The sequence below is a fragment of the Procambarus clarkii genome, chromosome 68 (genome assembly GCF_040958095.1).
Source record: "Procambarus clarkii isolate CNS0578487 chromosome 68, FALCON_Pclarkii_2.0, whole genome shotgun sequence".
Classification (NCBI taxonomy): domain Eukaryota; kingdom Metazoa; phylum Arthropoda; class Malacostraca; order Decapoda; family Cambaridae; genus Procambarus; species Procambarus clarkii.
The window spans coordinates 14375341-14395070 of NC_091217.1; the positions used below are offsets into that span (position 1 = coordinate 14375341).

The window sequence follows — 19730 nt, forward strand, 5'->3', positions numbered from 1 at the left end:
ACTGTTCAAACCTACGTAACCTATCCTCTCCACCCAATGTTACTTACCTAACTTAACCTGCATAACCTAACTTTACCTATCTTACCTTACCTTACCTAACCTAACCTAACTTTACCTATCTTACCTTACCTATCTTACCTAACCTAACCTAACTTTACCTATCTTACCTTACCTATCTTACCTAACCTAACTTATCCTGCTTAACCTAACTTACCTATCTTTACCTAACTTTACCTATCTTACCTAACTTAACCTGCATAACCTAACTTTACCTATCCTAACATAACTTACCTTACCTTACCTATCTTACCTAACTTTACCTATCTTACCTAACTTACCTACATTACCTAACTTAACTTAACCTGCTTAACCTAACTTACCTACATTACCTAACTTAACCTGCATAACCTAACCTGCTTAACTTAACTTACCTTACCTTACCTATCTTACCTAACTTACCTACATTACCTAACTTAACTTAACCTAACTTACCTACATTACCTAACTTAACCTGCATAACCTAACCTGCTTAACTTAACTTACCGTACCTTACCTTACCTATCTTACCTAACTTACCTGACTTAACCTAACTTATCCTGCTTAACCTAACTTACCTACATTTACCTAACTTAACCTGCCTAACCTAACTTTACCTACCCTAACTTAACTTACCTACATTACCTAACTTAATCTTACATTCCCAAACTGATGTATCCTAACTTATCTTGTCAAACCAGACATGATCTAACTTACATAATTATTCCTTCTTGTCTTTTGTGTTTTGTCAATCATTGTCTCATATTCATTTACTCATTTCATTAGTTAATTTCTCAAAAGGTCACTTATGCATTTCAAGCGCTATTTGTTAGAGATTGGATATTTAAGCATTTCAAAGAATTTTTGTTATATATCGGCATTTACTCATTTCAAGGGATAATTTCTCAAATGGACGTTTTTGCATTTCAAGTGTTATTTGTTTAAGATTTGGTGTTTAACCATTTCAAAGGATTTTTGTTATATATGGGAACTTACTCGTTTCAAGGGCTAATTTCTCAAATGGTCATTTTTGCAGATCAAGGGTTATTTGTTAAAGTTCATCAAGTTGCTCATAAGTTGTATTTATTATGTTTGTTATCATATGTTCTTATTCCCCAACCCCTTAACCTAACCTCTTGTAATCTTAGAGTATTTAGGTTCTATCGTATGTTCTTATTCCCCAACCCTTTAACCTAACCTTTCAGATGTAGTTTATTGTGTTTTTTGACGTATTTGTTGAATATATTATCCTTTTCCTAACCTTTCAGATGTAGTTTTGTTTCTCCTTTTTGTATATTTTTACCCAAACCCACCATCCCACTTAACCTTCTTTCCTTCTTTTACTTTGTTTTCGCATATAAGTTCATTCTTTATCATAGTAATAATAAAAATTACAATAGTAAAGAATCAGATCTACTAAGACTTGAAATTGAGAAAAACAAGAGAGCAAGTGAGTGAGAGCATGAAAAGAGGAGAAAAAAGTAAGAGAGAGGGGGAGGAAGAGCATGGGAGCACTAAGACTTGAATTTGAGAAAAAGAAAAACTAAGTGAATGAGGGTGAGAGAATGGGAGCATTAAGACTTGAATTTGAGAAAGAAGAGAGCATTTGAGCAAATGAGTGAGAGAGAGGGGGAGGGAGAGAGAGAATAAGGGAGAGAGATAGAAAAGGAGGGTTAGAAGGAGTAGGAGAATCAAAGTAAAAGAAGGAAAGAAGGTTAAGTGGGATGGTGGGTTTGGGTAAAAATATACAAAAAGGAGAAACAAAACTACATCTGAAAGGTTAGGAAAAGGATAATATATTCAACAAATACGTCAAAAAACACAATAAACTACATCTGAAAGGTTAGGTTAAAGGGTTGGGGAATAAGAACATATGATAGAACCTACTAAATACTCTAAGATTACAAGAGGTTAGGTTAAGGGGTTGGGGAATAAGAACATATGATAACAAACATAATAAATACAACTTATGAGCAACTTGATGAACTTTAACAAATAACCCTTGATCTGCAAAAATGACAATTTGAGAAATTAGCCCTTGAAACGAGTAAGTTCCCATATATAACAAAAATCCTTTGAAATAGTTAAACACCAAATCTTAAACAAATAACACTTGAAATGCAAAAACGTCCATTTGAGAAATTATCCCTTGAAATGAGTAAATGCCCATATATAACAAAAATTCTTTGAAATGCTTAAATATCCAATCGCTAACAAATAGCGCTTGAAATGCATAAGTGACCATTTGAGAAATTAACTAATGAAATGAGTAAATGAATATGAGACAATGATTGACGAAACACAAAAGACAAGGAATAATTATGTAAGTTAGATCATGTCTGGTTTGACTAGATAAGTTAGGATACATCAGTTTGGGAATGTAAGATTAAGTTAGGTAAAGCAAGTTAGGTTAGGATAGGATAGGTAAGATAAGTTAAATAAGTTAGGTTAAGCAGGTTAAGTTAGGTAAGGTAAGGTAAGTTAGGTTAAATTATGTAAGTTAGGTAAGATAGGTAAGGTAAGGTAAGTTAAGTTAAGCAGGTTAGGTTATGCAGGTTAAGTTAGGTAATGTAGGTAAGTTAAGTTAAGCAGGTTAGGTTATGCAGGTTAAGTTAGGTAATGTAGGTAAGTTAAGTTAGGGTAGGTAAAGTTAGGTTAGGCAGGTTAAGTTAGGTAAATGTAGGTAAGTTAGGTTAAGCAGGATAAGTTAGGTTAAGTCAGGTAAGTTAGGTAAGATAGGTAAGGTAAGGTACGGTAAGTTAAGTTAAGCAGGTTAGGTTATGCAGGTTAAGTTAGGTAATGTAGGTAAGTTAGGTTAAGCAGGTTAAGTTAAGTTAGGTAATGTAGGTAAGATAGGTAAGGTAAGTTAAGTTAAGCAGGTTAGGTTATGCAGGTTAAGTTAGGTAATGTAGGTAAGTTAAGTTAAGCAGGTTAGGTTATGCAGGTTAAGTTAGGTAATGTAGGTAAGTTAAGTTAGGGTAGGTAAAGTTAGGTTAGGCAGGTTAAGTTAGGTAAATGTAGGTAAGTTAGGTTAAGCAGGATAAGTTAGGTTAAGTCAGGTAAGTTAGGTAAGATAGGTAAGGTAAGGTACGGTAAGTTAAGTTAAGCAGGTTAGGTTATGCAGGTTAAGTTAGGTAATGTAGGTAAGTTAGGTTAAGCAGGTTAAGTTAAGTTAGGTAATGTAGGTAAGATAGGTAAGGTAAGTTAAGTTAAGCAGGTTAGGTTATGCAGGTTAAGTTAGGTAATGTAGGTAAGTTAGTTAAGCAGGTTAAGTTAAGTTAGGTAATGTAGGTAAGTTAGGTAAGATAGGTAAAGTTAGGTAAGATAGGTAAGGTAAGGTAAGTTATGTTAGGATAGGTAAAGTTAGGTTATGCAGGTTAAGTTAGGTAAGATAGGTAAAGTTAGGTAAGTTAGGTTAAGCAGGATAAGTTAGGTTAGGTAAGATAGGTAAGGTAAAATAGGTAAAGTTAGGTTAGGTTAGGTAAGATAGGTAAGGTAAGATAGGTAAAGTTAGGTTAGGTTAGGTAAGATAGGTAAGGTAAGGTAAGATAGGTAAAGTTAGGTTATGCAGGTTAAGTTAGGTAAGTAACATTGGGTGGAGAGGATAGGTTACGTAGGTTTGAACAGTGTAGTTCAGAGAACTGTTTTAGGGTAAAGCGACTAAGGAAATATATTTTAACAAGTGCAGGTTTGGTATGAAAAGCTGAACTAGTTACATTTTGGAGAGAAAATTTTATGACTGAAGATGTCTTAAAGAATAACATGATGGAAGAAGGAGAGTTTCTTTGATGAATGAAGGTGTCTTAGAGAACAACTTTTTGGAGAACGAAGATGAATTAGAGATCGCTTTGATGACTCTGAGAATAACTCTGGTTAACGAATATGGATTGGAAAGTTTCTCTAATGAACGAAGGTGAGTTAAGATTAACTTTTATGATTTACAGAACATCTTTGATGTCGTAGATAACAACATTGATGTCTTAGAGAACAACTTTTGATGACTCTGAGAATAACTTTGATGAGTTTGAGAATGACTTCTGAGAACATGAGTAGTATTTTGTTAGCTCAGAGAATAACTTTTTGATGACATAGAGAATAACTTTTATGAACGAAGATGTCTGAGATTAACTTTGACGTCTCTTGGAATAACTTTTGTGGACATGAGAATATCTTTGGATGACTCTGAGATTAACTTTGATGTCTTTGAAACAACTTTGATGAACGAGAGTGAGTTAGAGATTACCTTTGTTAACTCTGAGATCAACTTTGATGAACAAAAGTGAGTTAGAGATTACATTTGATAACTCTAAGATTAACTTTAGATGTCTCTGAGACAAACTTTTATAACATAGAAATTAACTTTAATGACCAAAAGTGAGTTAGAGAATACCTTTTGATGACTCCGAGAATAACTTTGATGAACAAAGATGTTTTGGAAAGTTTCTCTGAAGAACGAAGGTGACTCTGAGAATAACTTTTATGTCTTAGAGAAGAACATTGATGGTTTAGAGAGAATATCTTTGATGAAAAATGATGTCTTAGATTAACTTTGATGACTCTGTGAATAACTTTGATGACTTTGAGAACAAGTTTGATAGCTCTGAGAAAGACTTTGTTGTCTTAGAGAATAACTTTGAGGACTTAGCGAATTAATATGTTGAACGAAAGTGAGTTAGAGATTACCTTTGTTAACTCTGAGATTAACTTTGATGAACGAGAAAATACTTTTTGATGGCATCGAGAATAATTTTGATAGCTCTGAGAATAACTTTTATGCCTCTGAGATTAACTCTAATGAACGAAGATGTCTTAGAAAGTTTCTCTGATGAATGAAAGGTTACTTAGAGAATAGCATTTTGATGACTGAGATTAACTTTTTGATGACTCTGAGAATAACTTTTATGCCTCTGAGATTAACTTTAATGAACGAAGATGTCTTAGAAAGATTCTCTGATGAACGAAAGGTTACTTAGAGAATAGCATTTTGATGACTGAGATTAACTTTTTGATGACTCTGAGAATAACTTTTATACCTCTGAGATTAACTTTAATGAACGAAGATGTCTTAGAAAGTTTCTCTGATGAATGAAAGGTTACTTAGAGAATAGCATTTTGATGACTGAGATTAACTTTTTGATGACTCTGAGAATAACTTTGAGGATGCGAGTAAATTTTTGAGTGTTTGAGAGTGTCTTTTGTTATCTCGAAGAGTAACTTTGGTGTTACGGAGAGCACCTTTGACTATTTTTCTTACTTAACGACATATAATTTAGTTGGGAACAATGATGAATATGACTATTTTAGCGAAGTGAAAGGTTACTTTAGTTAAGAACAGTGTTGGAAAGAGGCTAAACATGACTATTTTTCAGATGAGAGATGTGATATTTCAGTTAAGAAACGACAGGGAAACATGATGAAGTAACTATTTTTAGTTGACTGATGAGCACTTTTAGTTAAGAAATGATGAAAGTTATTATTTTTAGTTGATTGGATAATAAGTTTAGTTGAAAAATGACGAAAGTGACTATGTTTTAGTTGATTGGCGAAAGATTTTTAGTTAAGAAGTTACAAGAAAGGTTTGTCTTTGTAAATTTGGAACTGAATAAAGTGTAGATTTGTTTAAGAACATGGCTGGTAGAACTATTAAGTTGACTACGAGAATTACTTTGACATAGTTTTGCAAATAAAAACTTGGTGACTAAAATTGTTGAGGAAACTGTATTGCTGATGCTAATATTTGACAAAGAACTAGTTAGTGAATGGAAGAAACAAATTGGTTTAAAGAAACAAAGAACATAAAAATTGAGGTTAAGTAAGGGAATGAACACAGTGAACATACGGTGAACACAGAAAACATGTAAGAAAAAGTTGATAAATAGAGTGAACATGCAGGGAATAAGAACTTATAGAGAATATGAAGACATGATAAGGAACATAGGGAATACAAAGAATGAACACTGAACATGTGAAGAACAAGCTAAGAACATGAATATTGAGTATAAAAGTTATACAGAGAACATATGATGCACATGAAAATATGACAAAGAACATAGTGAACATACGGGGAAAACGGCAGAAAAAATTTGAACTGAGCATGCTGTGAACATTTATAGAACATGGAATGAACACAGAAAACATGGAAAAAATGTGAAGAATACAGCTGAATATAGAGAAAATATGCAAATACAGGGGGACAAGAGCTGGAGCTCGGTAACTGACTTGATCTTATTTACTACGTCTGAAATATGACTGTTTAAAATTTCAGGGGGATTGGACTGCTAGTAGCGAAAATGTGGTCTCTGTCAAATTTGGGTCTTTAATTGGACTCTGATTAATTTCGATCATGAACTGGACTCTGAATATTTTGGCACAAAGTAGACTCTGACGAATTTTCAGTATAACCTGGACTCTGACGAAAATTGGGTATAAAATGGACTCTGTCAAATTTTCACAGATTACAGGACACTGATGAAATTTGCTCTCAAAGTAGACTCTGGCGAATTTCTGTTGATACCTGGTTGATACCTGGTTGATGGGGTTCTGGGAGTTCTTCTACTCCCCAAGCCCGGCCTGAGGCCAGGCTCGACTTGTGAGAGTTTGGTCCACCAGGCTGTTGCTTGGAGCGGCCCGCAGGGCCACGTACCCACCATTGGACTCTGATGAAATTGATAATTGGTGCTCTGATGATAATTGGGGCTCTGATGAAATTTGAGCTTAAAACTGCCTCTGACTAATTTTGCTCTCAAAGTAGACTCTGACGAATTTTGCTAGAAAACTGGACTCTGATGAATTTCTGTTGATAATTGGACTCTGATGAAATATGAGCTTAAAACTGTCTCTGACTAATTTTGCTCTCAAAGTAGACTCTGGCGAATTTCTGTTGATAATTGGACTCTGATGAAATATGAGCTTAAAACTGTCTCTGACTAATTTTGGTCTTTACAGGTGAAATAGCTGTAAATAGATATAAAACTAAATGTTATGGATAAGTTGTCTGTTTTCCTTAACAAAACATCTAAGACAATATTCTCTGAAAATGGTCCTTTTACAAATTCGGTCATAAACATATAAATAAACTTCTATGATTATTTGAAACTCTGAAAATAGCTGTAAGGAAATAGGAGGAGAGAGAGAGAGAGAGGGACGGTCCAGATATTATTATGGAGAAGATAAGATACGATTACCGAGGTGACCTGAAGGCCGCGTCTGGCTGACGTCTAAAGTAAACACAAGTGAGGCGACAGATTGCTATTTCTCCCATAAGACCTTAACAAACTTCTAAGTCTCGGAAATTATTTTTCTCATAAGAATTCCATACTTCTAAAATCTGTGACACAAAATTTACCTGAAAACCCTGACACGCTACACACGATATTTTGATCTGAAAACCCTGACACGCTACACACGATATTTCCCAGAAAAAAAATATCGTCTGTGAGATGTACATCTCACAGGGGTCCTCTCGCCAAAAAAAAAAATATCGTCTGTGAGCTGTACATCTCACAGGGGTCCTCTCGCCAAAAAAAAATATCGTCTGTGAGCTGTACTCCCTACTACTAAGGAATGGCCGAACAAATGGTTGTTAGAGTTTAACCCAACCAATTGTAATGTAATGGAGATAGGTGTAGGGAGCAGGAGGCCAGGTACAAGGTATCATCTGTATATCATATATATATATATATATATATATATATATATATATATATATATATATATATATATATATATATGTCGTACCTAGTAGCCAGAACGCACTTATCAGCCTACTATGCAAGGCCCGATTTGCCTAATAAGCCAAGTTTTCATGAATTAATATATTTTCTCAAACTTTTTTCTTATGAAATGATAAAGCTACCCATTTCATTATGTATGAGGTCAATTTTTTTTTATTGGAGTTAAAATTAACGTAGATATATGACCAAACCTAACCAACCCTACCTAACCTAACCTATCCTAATAGATTAGGTTAGGTTAGGTGGCCGAAAAAGTTAGGTTAGGTTAGGTAGGTTAGGTAGTCGAAAACCAATTAATTCATGAAAACTTGGCTTATTAGGCAAATCGGGCCTTGCATACTAGGCTGAGAAGTGCGTTCTGGCTACTAGGTACGACATATATATATATATATATATATATATATATATATATATATATATATATATATATATATATATATATATATATACACACACATACACACATATATGTATTTATGTAGATGTACTCACCTAGTTATGCTTGCGGGGGCTGAGCTTTGGCTCTTTGGTCCCGCCTCTCCACTGTCAATCAACTGCTGTACAAAAATTTATATACATATGTATTTATATGAATGTATATATGTATGTACTGGTACCCTACAATTTCACCAGAGATGGTACCCTCATAACTATATGTATATATTTGGTGTATTGAGATGGTACCCTCATAACTATATATATATATATATATATATATATATATATATATATATATATATATGCGAACAAGCCTGAATGGTCCACAGGACAATATACAACTGAAAACTCACACCCCAGAAGTGACTCGAACCCATACTCCCAGGAGCAACGCAACTGGTATGTACAAGACGCCTTAATCCACTTGACCATCACGACCGGACAAAATGAGGTGATAGCCGAGGCTATTTGAACCACCCCACCGCCGGCATTCGGATAGTAATCTTGGGCATAGCATTTTACCAAATCACCTCATTCTTTGGGGCACACGTGAGGAACACAAATGCGAACAAGCCTGAATGGTCCCCAGGACTATATGCAACTGAAAACTGTGAGTTTTCAGTTATATATATATATATATATATATATATATATATATATATATAATTTATATGTGTGTGTATATATATGTCGTACCTAGTAGCCAGAACGCACTTCTCGGCCTACTATGCAAGGCCCGATTTGCCTAATAGGCCGAGTGATTTTCTCTATTTCCAATAAATTGTTTCCAATTAGTTTATTTGAATTATTATTATTATATTATATTAGGAACATAAATTATTAACTTAGTTGTGTTAGTTTAGGTTAGGTTTAGATTGGTTAGGTTCGGCCTTATATCTACGTTAGTTTTACCTCAAATTTCAACAAATTAACTTATAATTAATGAAATGGGCAGATTTATCATTTCATAAGAAAAAAATACGAAAAATATATAAATTCAGGAAAACTTTGCTTATTAGGCAAATCGGTCATTGCATAGTAGGCGGAGTACGACGCGGGTAGGTGGGAGGGGTATGGGGGTCCACTACTGCCAACGGGAGGGGTATGGGGGTCCACCACTGCCCACGGGATGGGTATGGGGTCCACTACTGCCAACGGGAGGGGTATAGGGTCCACTACTACCCATGGGAGGGGTATGGGGGTCCATTACTGCCAACGGGAGGGGTATGGGGGTCCACCACTGTCCACGGGATGGGTATGGGGTGCATAATAAAGATATTGCAAGCTCTTAGTTTTCATAGAAAACGTGACCATGTAGCTAGCATGTTGAGAGTGACTAGGGTTAACTGCACAGCAGCAAGCAAAGATAAGAACAGTTCTGAAGCAGTCCATCAATGCAGATTATGATATACTAGTCTGAGAACAACATAAGTGGACCAGACCACGTTGATGATACTATTGCAAAACTGTTCGGGTTACGATAAAGAAATTTAATTTCGAAGTTTGAACTGAATATTTTAAAACCGTTGGATGAAAAAATCTCCGATTCAGAATTCAGTTTGTGCAAAAGTTCCAACATGACTCACCAGGGAGCACCATGGTCCAACATGACCCACCAGGGACCACCATGGTCCAATAACAAGACTCTCCTGCCATTCCCCACTAAACATGCGTCACAAGACTCAAGATGAAACAAACAAAAATACATTAATCCTGAGAAAACCGTAATATATCCTAACCCAGATTACCTATCCAAGGGATAATTAACCCAAATTAACACCGACGAGATTGTAACGAATCGCTTCTTAAGGCGTGTTAACAAGAGAAGGTTAACGAGCGTTGAGATCTTGGACGTCCGCACAGGAGCCACAGCGACACAGCGCTCCGCCGCACTCTGTGTTTTGTGTTAATTACTGGCCACGGGAGACAAAGAGAGCCAGGAGACACCAGCCTGGGTGACGTGGGGCTCCCTCGCCCTCTGCTCTGTGTTAAAGGTGCCCGACCCACACAGGTGAGGGAGAGAGATAGGGAGAGGGGTGAGGGAGGGAGAGGGAGAGAGAGAGAGAGAGAGAGAGAGAGAGAGAGAGAGAGAGAGAGAGAGAGAGAGAGAGAGAGAGAGAGAGAGAGAGAGAGAGAGAGAGATGCTGGCAGTGAGTCATTATTTTCAAACTGGTTTACCTGAATTAATATTATTATAATATAACATTAAGAACATGAATTACTGAACTAGTTATGTTAGGTAACAATCGGTTAGATTAGATCAAATTTCTATGTTAACTAAAATTTACACAAAATATATTACCACCATATAAATGTAACGGAAAGCTTTATCATTTCATAAGAAAATTAAGAAAAATATATTTATTTTCAGGAAAAACTTGCCTTGTTAGGCAACTTGGCCAATTAGATACAACATCACTAAAACTCTAAATGACCCGATCGGGATTCGAACCTATGACGTCCAGGATCAACCCCAAATGTACACAGTACCGTGACCACCGCGGTACTATGTAGGTCACAGTATGAACAGTTGACCACTCCAGCAACGAGGAGGCCTGGTCGAGGACCGGGCCGCAGGGACGTTGAGCTCCGAAATCATCGCTAGGTAACCGCATGGTATAACGTCCAGGATCACTCGATAACGTCCAGGGGTGATCCTGCACGGCAGGGGTTCGAATCCAGGTCGGGTCACTTACACAACATCTGTACCTCCAATTATATTGTTTTACATGAACTTCTTTTCCACAGCTCATAAGACGGAGGGACGGGGCCTGAAATATATTATTGATATAAATGTTATCCCCACAGACACAAACCAGAAGATATCATTAACAATTTACCACAAAAACAAGAAGAACGCCAACCTACTTAAGACGAACTCTCCAGACACCAAACAGAACGCTTTAAAAGAGACCAACGTCGTCTATGCCTTCACATGCCCACTTGGGGACTGTCAGCCCCAAAGATCTCAGTATATAGGCAAGACAACAACGCCTCTCTCTAGGCGATCACAAGCAACAAAGCTTCATCAAGGAGCATATAATCTCCTTACACAACCAGACCATCACCAGAGACATCTTAACAAGCAACACTGAAATAATCGACAGGTATAACAACAACAGAAGACTCGACATCAGCGAGGCGCTACACATCAAAAAGTCAAGACCAGCAATCAACAAATAGTTAACACATAATTACATTCTACATTCTACAAGACCCCTAGCCGACACAGCGACGTCAGTAGAAGCAGGAACATAGGCAAGAACATTTGCCTAATAAGCCAAGTTATCCTGAAATTATATATTTTTCTATAAAAAATCCTGAGATAATATGGTTGCTAGACCAGAAATGGTTGGACACGTTTCCTTTCACCCGATGCTTCTGTTGCCTTCTGGGAGGGGTGAGAAGTTCGAAAGAAGCTAAGCTCGATCTAAGGTGGACCTCTATATAGGCCTAGATACTATCTATAGGCAGACTTCCTGCTGCTGACAAAACTAATTATGAAATTAATAATAATAATATAATCTGCCCGAAATATAGAATATAATAATCGGTCCGAAACGCTTTGTGTAATAGTGGCTTTAGGCTTTGTATGTACTAGCTCTATCTATAAATCCATTAATGTTTATATCTCACTTTGTATGTATGTACTTTACCTGAATAAACATTTGAATTAATTTGACTTTGAATAAATCTACAATAGCATAGTCAGCCTGTTAACAGAAGACCTGATAGACCAGATGAAGAGAAAACGGAACATGTGTTTGCTTGACTCAAGGGGCAACTCATACAAAATTATAACTCCATTGATCAATTTGTTTTGAAGGTTCACAACCTTTCCATTTCACATCTTCGGTAATAATAGCGCACATATAATGTTATGACGAGAGCGAGCAGGTTGTACTGTGGGTTACACAGGTATTTTGGCCTTCAGTTTAACAGTTACAAATTCCCAAATATTCCCTGAACGAGTCAGGGTTCTCTAGCGTTCTTCAGGGCCGTTCTTACTTGAGTTTATAGTTCACTTTGAAATACTAATATTTTTATATATAAAATATATTTGTGACATTGCTACAAGGGTGATATATATATATACGCTTAAACTGTATTAAAGTGACGGGAACTATTAGGGGTAAAGCACCAAGCCATTAGGACTATAGCAGAGGGGAAGTGGTCAGGATAAGGACTTGGGTTATAAAAAAAAAAAAAACTCCCAATTACACTGAGAGTGGCGAGGGGATTAAACTTATATTTGGACCACAACAAACACTAAAGAAGACGGACCCAGCCGTGAGTATGGCTGTATACTCCCAGAGGTATACCTCACTCCTCACTATATAGACACGAGTTTTCTTTAACCCTGGACCACGTTCATGGCTGAAGATACAGCAGCTAGTTGTTGTTTGTATGAGAGTCGCTTGTGAGGTAGTGGTGTACTCACATAGTTGTACTCACCTAGTTGTGCTTGCGGGGGTTGATGGGGAGGCCATGGGTTGATGGGGAGACTATGCTGAGGAAGCCAGAGGACAAAATGCAAAACATTTCTCTAATGTATGAAAAAGCGGACAGTATGGCAATTAGAATCAAGGAGGAGAAGCAGCGGGCATAATGAGTCACGAGACAATGGAACAGAGTGATGAGAGACGCAGTAACAAGGAATTACACAAGAAAAGAACTATTATAATACCGGGACTATTAAAGGAACGCTGAATCAAATTCAGTATTATCACACTGAATTTGACCGTAGAGACAGAGGGTGACTGACAGACACCTGTTTTGGTTGAGTTTACCAATGTCAGTGACGCTGAACATATATTAGAACACAAACATTTACTCGGGAGGTCTGGCAATCACTATAATGTTTTTATTGAGAGAATTATGACAAAGCAGCAGCATAATTTTCAGAGAATTAATAATACCAAACACAGTAATAGCAATTAGTAATGCCCTTTTCCCAATTACACCCAACCTCAACTCTTCATTATTTATCAATGAACTCACCCATACTTCCCCCCCTCCCTCCACCAACCCCATGCTTCACCATTCACCCCCTCACTGTACCTGACCTTGCTCTGCCCTGCACCCCATTTTTACCCCTATTAATATATAATACTTGTGAGGGATCAGGATAATGTGGTCGAGTTCTTGTCACCCATACTCTGTAGATGAGATTCACGAAGACTTCTTCACCCTTTTCTCCTAGCTTGGCTAGCATATTGTAAGTGACTTTGATCATGTGCTGTTTTTTCATGCACATGATCTCGGACAGCTCTAAGAAGTTCCATATTAGCCTGAATAGCCCATACTACATTGATATTTCGTTCTGAGTAGCTAAATCTAATACAACAACAAGAAGAGAGCCGATACAAAGTTACAGCCCCGCTCTTGTGCCTGGTAAGTCCACTACGGGCTCACCATAGCCCGTGCTACTTGGAACTTTGTGTTCCCGAGTAGCTGAATAAAAAACAACAACAACATCTGGATAAAGATTTAGTTCCTTCAGTTTCTCTTCATACTTCATTCATCACAATTCTAAAACGGGTCTCGTTGCTAACTTATGAACTCTTTCGAACGTTTTCATATTACTTTTAGATGGGGCTCCAAGATGGGGCGGCGTACTCTAAAACAAGATGAGTACACACACACAGCACAACTGTTAACACAAAGTTTGTTGTCACAACTTCTCTCTACACCAGGGATCCCCACACTACCCTCCCCCATCACCAGTACTCCACACACTACCCTCCCCATCACCAGTACTCCCTACACTACCCTCCCCATCACCAGTACTCCACACACTACCCTCCCCATCACCAGTACTCCCCACACTACCCTCGCAATCACCAGTACTTCACACACTACCCTCCCCATCACCAGTACTTCCCACACTACCCTCCCCATCACCTGTACTCCCCACACTACCTTCCCCATCACCAGTACACCCCACACACTACCCTCCCCATCACCAGTACACCCCACACTAACCCTCCCCACACTACCCTTGCAATCACCAGTACTCCACACATTACCCTCCCCATCACCAGTACTCCCCACACTACCCTCCCCATCACCAGTACTCCCCCACACTACCCTCCCCATCACCAGTACTCCCAACACTACCCTCCCCATCACCAGTACTCCCCTACACTACACTCCCCATCACCAGTACTCCCCCACACTACCCTCCCCATCACCAGTACTCCACACACTACCCTCCCCATCACCAGTACTCCACACACTACCCTCCCCATCACCAGTACTCCCCACACTACCCTCCCCATCACCAGTACTCCACACACTACCCTCCCCATCACCAGTACTCCACACACTACCCTCCCCATCACCAGTACTCCACACACTACCCTCCCCATCACCAGTACTCCCCACACTACCCTCCCCATCACCAGTACTCCCCCACACTACCCTCCCCATCACCAGTACTCCCCCACACTACCCTCCCTATCACCAGTACTCCACACACTACCCTCCCCATCACCAGTACTCCCCTACACTACCCTCCCCATCACCAGTACTCCCCCACACTACCCTCCCCATCACCAGTACTCCACACACTACCCTCCCCATCACCAGTACTCCCCCACACTACCCTCCCCATCACCAGTACTCTCCACACACTACCCTCCCCCATCACCAGTACTCCTACACACTACCCTCCCCATCATCACTACTCCCCCACACTACCCTCCCCATCACCACTACTCCCCCCACACTACCCTCCCCATCACCAGTACTCTTCCACACACTACCCTCCCCATCACCAGTACTCCACACACTACCCTCCCCATCACCAGTACTCCCCACACTACCCTCCCCATCACCAGTACTCCCAACACTACCCTCCCCATCACCAGTACTCCACCACACTACCCTCCCTATCACCAGTACTCCCCACACTACCCTTCCCCATCACCAGTACTCCACTACACTACCCTCCCCATCACCAGTACTCCACACACTACCCTCCCCATCACCAGTACTCCCCACACTACCCTCCCCATCACCAGTACTCCCACACACTACCCTCCCCATCACCAGTACTCCCCCACACTACCCTCCCCATCACCAGTACTCCCAAACACTACCCTCCCCATCACCAGTACTCCTCCACACTACCCTCCCCATCACCAGTACTCCCCCACACTACCCTCCCCATCACCAGTACTCCCCACACTAACCTCCCCATCACCACTACTCCCCCACACTACCCTCCCCATCACCAGTACACCCCACACTACCCTGTAACAAACTAGGCTGGTTGTGAGAATTATTCCAGAAGGTTCCAGAAGTTTCGTGTAGGGACCTGACCTTCAACAACACACATTCCCCTGGGGATTAGCAGGTCTGAGTCACAAATGGCGGGCGTCTCTGTTCATAGTTGCGTATAATGAATCATCCTATAGTAGTATAGTATAGTATACAGTAATTTAGAGAAATTAGCCTTTATTCATTTTGTATTAAAATTGTATTGTGTAAAATTACTGCGTACAATATCAAGAGTATTCTAATTATTGAGTTAAGTCACCATCAGTGACATCACGAATCAGATCTAAGTTGTAAGGCGGAGTGACCTGGCGGTCATTGGTCATCAGTGTTGACATGTCTACTATTTCTCAAAGTTCAATCAACCATTTTGGGGAACGGGAACAGCTCGGCCGTTAGATGCTTGTGTAATTTAATTTCAGTAAAATAATTCAACCAGTCTGGATCAATTCAGTACAAACAGAGGTTAATTGTTATAACTTAAACCTGGCTAAATAACTGGGTAAGAGATGCGGAACAATACAATGCTCTAGTCTGGGGTAGACCAGACGAGGAGAGATCAGTGTGGACTCCAGATCAACTGGGGGAGGTCAACCCATCTCACCTCTCCCCCAAGACCAGCCCAATATCTTCAGCTGGTAAAACATAGAGGTATAGTTGCTATTGTTATTTATAGGGATAGTCTTCTCATTGCCGTTCAGGTCAAGTAGGGAGTGTTAAAGTGACAGGGAGTGAACATATTTAGATTTTGTTTTAGTTTCTTTTAATAAATTAATTAGTTAATATTTTGCATTTTTATTATTTCCATGTGTATGTTCAAGTTATGTGAACTTGTCCTGGTCACGTGGTCCACACGAGGCAGAGTTGAATTGGGCGCCGATTCTAACATCGAATCTGAATTCATCATCCCCGTCTAATTAATTCCACACTCAAGTTTCTGAGGTTATAAACTACTAGTGGGGATCAAGCCCCAAGGTTGATTAATTAGCATGATCGATCCAGACCTCGATCATTGCTCTGTGTTACTGGTCTGGTGGTGGCGGCGGAGGCGACTCTAGGGTTTTGCTCAAAGCCTAGGTCACGTCATACGGGTTGTAGAATCCTAAGTCGGTCAATCGTCTTAGGACCACGTGGCGTGGAGTCGGCTTTAGTAAAAGTTTTGGAGTCCCTTGTAGAGAATAAAAAGTAAGAATATGGGTAGAGGGAAAAGAAGAAGGAAAGATAAGTAGAGAACACCCTACCCGTGTTACAACCCTCCCCATCACCAGTACTCCCCCCACACTACCCTCCCCATCACCAGTACTCCCACACACTACCCTCCCCATCACCAGTACTCCCCCACACTACCCTCCCCATCACCAGTACTCCCCCACATTACCCTCCCCATCACCACTACTCCCCCACACTACCCTCCCCATCACCAGTACTCCCCCACACTACCCTCCCCATCACCACTACTCCCCCACACTACCCTCTCCATCACCACTACTCCCCCACACTACCCTCCCCATCACCAGTACTCTCCCCACACTACCCTCCCCATCACCTGTACTCCCCCACACTACCCTCCCCATCACCACTACTCCCCCACACTACCCTCCCCCATCAACACTACTCCCCCACACTACCCTCCCCATCACCACTACTCCCCCACACTACCCTCCCCATCACCAGTACTCTCCCCACACTACCCTCCCCATCACCTGTACTCCCCACACTACCCTCCCCATCACCAGTACTCCACACACTACCCTCCCCATCACCAGTACTCCCCCCACACTACCCTCACCATCACCAGTACTCCCCCACACTACCCTCCCCATCACCACTACTCCCCCACACTACCCTCCCCATCACCAGTACTCTCCCCACACTACCCTCCCCATCACCTGTACTCCCCACACTACCCTCCCCATCACCAGTACTCCACACACTACCCTCCCCATCACCTGTACTCCCCACACTACCCTCCCCCATCACCAGTACCCCCCCCCACACTACCCTCCCCATCACCAGTACTCCCCCACACTACCCTCCCCATCACCAGTACTCCCCCAAACTACCCTCCCCATCACCAGTACTCTCCCCACACTACCCTCTCCATCACCAGTACTCCACACACTACCCTCCCCATCACCAGTACTCCACACACTACCCTCCCCATCACCAGTATACCCCACACTACCCTCCCCATCACCAGTACTCTCCCCACACTACCCTCCCCATCACCAGTACACCCCACACTACCCTCCCCATCACCAGTACTCTCCCCACACTACCCTCCCCATCACCAGTACTCCCCCACACTACCCTCCCCATCACCAGTACTCCACACACTACCCTCCCCATCACCAGTACACCCCACACTACCCTCCCCATCACCAGTACACCCCACACCACCCTCCCCATCACCAGTACTCTCCCCACACTACCCTCCCCATCACCAGTACACCCCACACTACCCTCCCCATCACCAGTACTCTCCCCACACTACCCTCTCCATCACCAGTACTGCACACACTACCCTCCCCATCACCAGTACTCCACACACTACCCTCCCCATCACCAGTACTCCCCACACTACCCTCCCCATTACCAGTACTCCCCCCACACTACCCTCCCCATCACCAGTACTCCGCACACTACCCTCCCCATCACCAGTACTCCACACACTACCCTCCCCATCACCACTACTCCCCCACACTACCCTCCCCATCACCAGTACTCTCCCCACACTACCCTCTCCATCACCAGTACTCCACACACTACCCTCCCCAGTACTCCACACACTACCCTCTCCATCACCAGTACACCCCACGGTACCCTCCCCATCACCAGTACTCCCTTCCCATCACTAGTACTCCCCACACTACCCTCCCCATCACCAGTACTCCACACACTACCCTCCCCATCACCAGTACACCCTACGGTACCCTCCCCATCACTGGTACTCCCCACACTACCCTCCCATCACTAGTACTCCCCACACTACCCTCCCCATCACCAGTACTCCACACACTACCCTCCCCATCACCAGTACACCCCACGGTACCCTCCCCATCACCAGTACTCCCCACACTGCCCTCCCCATCAGAGTCCAACACTGCTGCAGGTGTGCTCACCTCTGGCCATAGTGGTGAGGTGGCCGCCCTCGCTGGCCAGGTCGCACACACCTGCAGGAGACACAAGACCACAGGTTACATGACGTCATATACACACCTGCTCTACTCCAGGTTAATGAACAATATTCTAATGAACACTTTATCCTAAAGAACACAATCCTTATGAATAATTTATTCTTATGAACACTTTATCCTAATTAATACTTTATCCTTATGAATACTTGAAAACTTTATTCTTATGAATACTTGAAAACTTTATCCTTATGAATATTTGAATTCTTTATCCTTATGAATACTTGACTACTTTATCCTTATGAATACTTGACTACTTTATCCATATGAATACTTTATCCTTATGAATACTTGACTACTTTATCCTTATGAATACTTTATCCTTATGAATACTTGATCCTTATGAATACTTGAAAACTATATTCTTATGAATACTTGAAAACTTTATTCTTATGAATACTTGAAAACTTTATTCTTATGAATACTTGAAAACTTTATTCTTATGAATACTTGAAAACTTTATTCTCATGAATGCTTTATCCTAATGAACATTTTATGGTAATCAAGAGGTCATGTAGAGGAAGATGAGGGTGGAGGACCCTGCAGGCACCGGGCTCGGGTCTCATGAGCCGCCTCTCTACCAGTACTCATCAAACATTCTTAGAAATGTATAAAAAATAATCTAAAAAATTATAAAATATTATAAACAATAATAATATAATATAATTAAACAATAATAATAAAATATAATTAAACAATAATAATAAAATATAATTAAATAATGATAATATAATATAATTAAATAATGATAATAAAATATAATTCAACAATAATAATATAATATAATTAAACAATAATAATATAATATAATTAGACAATAATAATATAATATAATTAAACAGTAATAATATAATATAATTAAACAGTAACAATAAAAATATAATTCTTCCAACTTCCACAATCATCAGTAAACCAACTACCACCATTATAACAACAACAACTACAACCACCATTAAAACCACTATCACAAACAACATTAAAACTACCACAACCACAATATTAAAAACGGCAACCACCATTAAACCACAACTACCATTATAACCACTAA

The 19730-nt window shown here is 40.3% G+C and overlaps 1 protein-coding gene across 3 annotated transcripts in view; it reads right to left on the minus strand.

The window, feature by feature from the left end:
- LOC123774734 (uncharacterized) overlaps window positions 1–19730 on the minus strand; it is a 506616-nt gene that overhangs the window by 67143 nt on the left and 419743 nt on the right. For 2 of the 3 annotated variants that reach the window (XM_045769276.2, XM_045769275.2), the window contains exon 2: window positions 18611–18661. The exons of the other annotated variant lie outside the window; for it this stretch is intronic. In XM_045769276.2, coding sequence (XP_045625232.1) covers window positions 18611–18661 — 51 coding nt within the window. The remainder of the gene's footprint in view (window positions 1–18610; window positions 18662–19730) is intronic. 3 annotated transcript variants of the gene reach the window in all.